Source organism: Sinocyclocheilus anshuiensis, unplaced genomic scaffold (genome assembly GCF_001515605.1).
Source record: "Sinocyclocheilus anshuiensis isolate Anshui unplaced genomic scaffold, SAMN03320099.WGS_v1.1 scaffold3935, whole genome shotgun sequence".
Taxonomy (NCBI): Eukaryota; Metazoa; Chordata; class Actinopteri; order Cypriniformes; family Cyprinidae; genus Sinocyclocheilus; species Sinocyclocheilus anshuiensis.
The window spans coordinates 82,922-86,058 of NW_015557061.1; the positions used below are offsets into that span (position 1 = coordinate 82,922).

General features: G+C 43.3%; 1 protein-coding gene across 1 annotated transcript in view; it reads right to left on the reverse strand.

The window, feature by feature from the left end:
• The window catches only part of LOC107676488 (E3 ubiquitin-protein ligase TTC3), a gene marked incomplete at its 5' end in the record, with an annotated part of 40,955 nt that overhangs the window by 11,243 nt on the left and 26,575 nt on the right, over window positions 1–3,137 (reverse strand). Inside the window, 6 exons of the mRNA XM_016471043.1 lie at window positions 1,073–1,165; window positions 1,249–1,300; window positions 1,584–1,754; window positions 1,839–1,945; window positions 2,545–2,625; window positions 2,710–2,853. Coding sequence (XP_016326529.1) covers window positions 1,073–1,165; window positions 1,249–1,300; window positions 1,584–1,754; window positions 1,839–1,945; window positions 2,545–2,625; window positions 2,710–2,853 — 648 coding nt within the window. The remainder of the gene's footprint in view (window positions 1–1,072; window positions 1,166–1,248; window positions 1,301–1,583; window positions 1,755–1,838; window positions 1,946–2,544; window positions 2,626–2,709; window positions 2,854–3,137) is intronic.

A 3,137-nucleotide genomic window follows, 5' to 3' on the forward strand; every position in this document is an offset into this window, starting at 1 on the left:
GTTTGGGTTGTGGATTAAATTTTTATTTTTTTTTTTTTTTTATGAATAGTCATATATGGTAGCTTCACCATGACTAAAAAATGCTTCCAGCTAATTATTCGATGCTGACATGTTTTTTAAATATTGACCATCCCCCTTAAGATTTCTAAATTCCTGCAATTGGCACCTAATGAAATAAAAATGTAAGCAATTTTATGTAAAAGCTATTTAAAATGTGTGTGTGTGTGTGTGTGTGTATATATATGAGTGTGTGTGTGTGTGTGTGTGAGTATGAGTGTGTGTGAGTGTGTGTATGAGTGTGTGTGTGTGTGTGTTATGGCGTTATTTTAATGACAAATGTCGAGAGCGCATTATTGTAGCGCGAAAGCACATTACAATGCGCGAGCGCGAATCTCTCCGCTCGCGCTCGGATTTCCTTTTGCTCTCGCACAAAACTGGACTCGCGCGCTCAGATACACGCTGCTCTCGCCCAGAGAGAGTGCGCGCACTTAAACGTGTCTCTCCTCTCACTCAAACTGTCCTGTGCACTTTCAAATCTCTCTGTGCTCATGCGCTATAGATATTAATTATTTTCGCACCTGAATTAAACGTTGTCAAAGGTTATCATTATGCACTTTTAAAAAGTAGTCTCAAAACAGATTTGTGCAGGGTCTTTCCTTGATTTTTTTATTGTTGTATTTTTGTTTTAACAAACTGGTTATTGTAGCTACTTTGTTTTACTATATCTCTTTTATCTTTGTATTTTGATCTTTTCTGCAAACGCACACATGCATCTCTCTGTAAAATAGGCTACTTTGTATACACTGTTTTAAAAGGTGCTATATAAATAAAGCTTTAACCAATCAGACCTCCACAATTGGAATTCTTTTGACAATCAAAGATGGATCATGGATCTTTAATTTCTTTCCAGTTTAATAATATTTAGCAATGTTAATGAAATGTAGCCTATAGAAAAGGCCAGGAATTGGGTGCTTGGATGATTTGTACATAACCTGTGTGTGTGTGTGTGTGTGAGAGTGTGTGTGTGTGTGAGAGTGTGAGAGTGTGTGTGTGAGAGAGAGAGATGTCTCACCTCACACTTTATCAGCCCCATCGAGTCATATATTACGATGTGACAGACCTGACCTCCACAGTCTGGTGTAAAACATGAATCTTTTAGAAAATCCTGCAGTAAACAGATAAGAACAGTGAGCGTCTGTGCCATCCTCAGGTTTCTCTCATAAGCGTCGTCACGTGTGTCCGTCTGACCTTGTCGTTCTTATCAGAGAATGAAAGTGTTTTGAGCTTCTTCCACCACTGACTATTTAAAAAGAGGAACAAGCTCCAACTTCTTGTTTCAGATAGAGATACATCAGCATGACAAGCAAGGTCACGGGGACTATTCTGGGTTATTATGAGTTCAGCATCTGCAGACAATCATTGGGATTCGTTCATCTTTGTATAAACAAACATGCATCTATACAGACAGTAAAGAGCAAGCGACGTTTCAGGGGGTTTAGAAGCAGAAACATGCATTAATGGGATAAATCAGATTTCTTTGAACTGCATTAAAGCCAGAATATTCTGGGCCTGATGGTCATGATCACACACACACACACACACACACACACACACACACGTTATGCACCTTTAAACAGGCCGGCTGTGTTTCCTCTACTGTAGTTTTAGTGGTTGGCCAGGTGAGTTTTCCATGTGTGATGCGTCTCTGGATCATCAGCTGAGCGTTAGTGAAGCACTCCAGAGCTTTAGTAAATCTACAACAGATCGAACACAGACAGGAAATGATGTCAAAGACATTCAGCATGCAGTGCAGCAGCGTTCAAACTCAACACACACACCTGTTCTCCTTCAGGTAAACTCTGCCCATCCCATAATGCACCAGCGACTGAAACTTCCTCTCTGATGACTCTAATTTGGTGAACAACCGCTGAGCTTCAGCCAGTTCCTTCAAACACAAGAAACAACACAATCAATGAACAACAACAACTAAAAACACAGTATATTTGTATCCAGCATATGAGATGTTTGTAGAATAGCCTGCAGGAGCCAAGGGCTCTTTTAGGCCGCATGGCCTTCAAACACAGTCTTCAGATTAAAATAATGAGGCAGACACACTGAATAATCACTCTGTGGTATGTTTAGCATAGGCTAGTTGGCAGTCTGGAGTACAGGGGAGTTTCCAGGAAGAGAAAGGGAAATGAGATGAGTGGTAACAACGATCTCTTTGAGATCAACTCTGTAAGTGTAAACTGCGAGTGAGACGGTCAGATGTCCTGCAGGCATCTCAGCTTCGTTGTCCTGACCAATAAAGTCTGATTTCTGCATCTGAACTCCTTGATTTGAGAGATTCAAAGTCAGACTCATGCAGTGATGCAGTGAAATCTCTCTGGCGGTAAAGTCATATGACTTCAGTCACGCTCGTCTCCTGCAAGTATTTGTGCGCAATACGAGTAAAAGACCATCAGCTGGTAAACGTTCGCACTCGGTGTGAATGAAGCCATCGTTCTTTTATGTTGCGCTTCAGGTAAACATGTGGTGCATTACCTCAGGCTGTCCGATCTCCAGCAGGGCCATTGCATATCCATACATCAGCACAGATTTATCCAGCTCTGTCAAACCCAGCTCCTGTCAGTCACAGAAATACACTAATGAACGAGGATCCAAACCATTCACTCCACATTACAGTCACATATCTCAGACACACAGTACCGTGGTCCCGCTGGCCTCCAGGATCCTGATTGCTGCAGAGAAGGACTGCTGAGCGTTACGACAGCGCTGGTCGCTCAGAGCCGCATGAGCCTCCTGAACAGCAGCACAGAAGCGATCTCTCCTCCCCGCCTCGCTCTCGTCCTCCTGCAGACACCACAGCAGTGTCAGAGCACACACACTCTCACACTCACACTCTCACACAGCGACACACAGACACACACAGAGACACACACACACTCACACAGAGACACACACAGACAGACAGACAGACACACACACACACACAGAGACACGCACACAGAGACACACACACTCACACAGAGACACACAGACAGACACACACACTCACGCACACAGAGACACGCACACACAGACAGACACACAGACAGACACACACACACGCACACACTCACGCACACACAGACAGA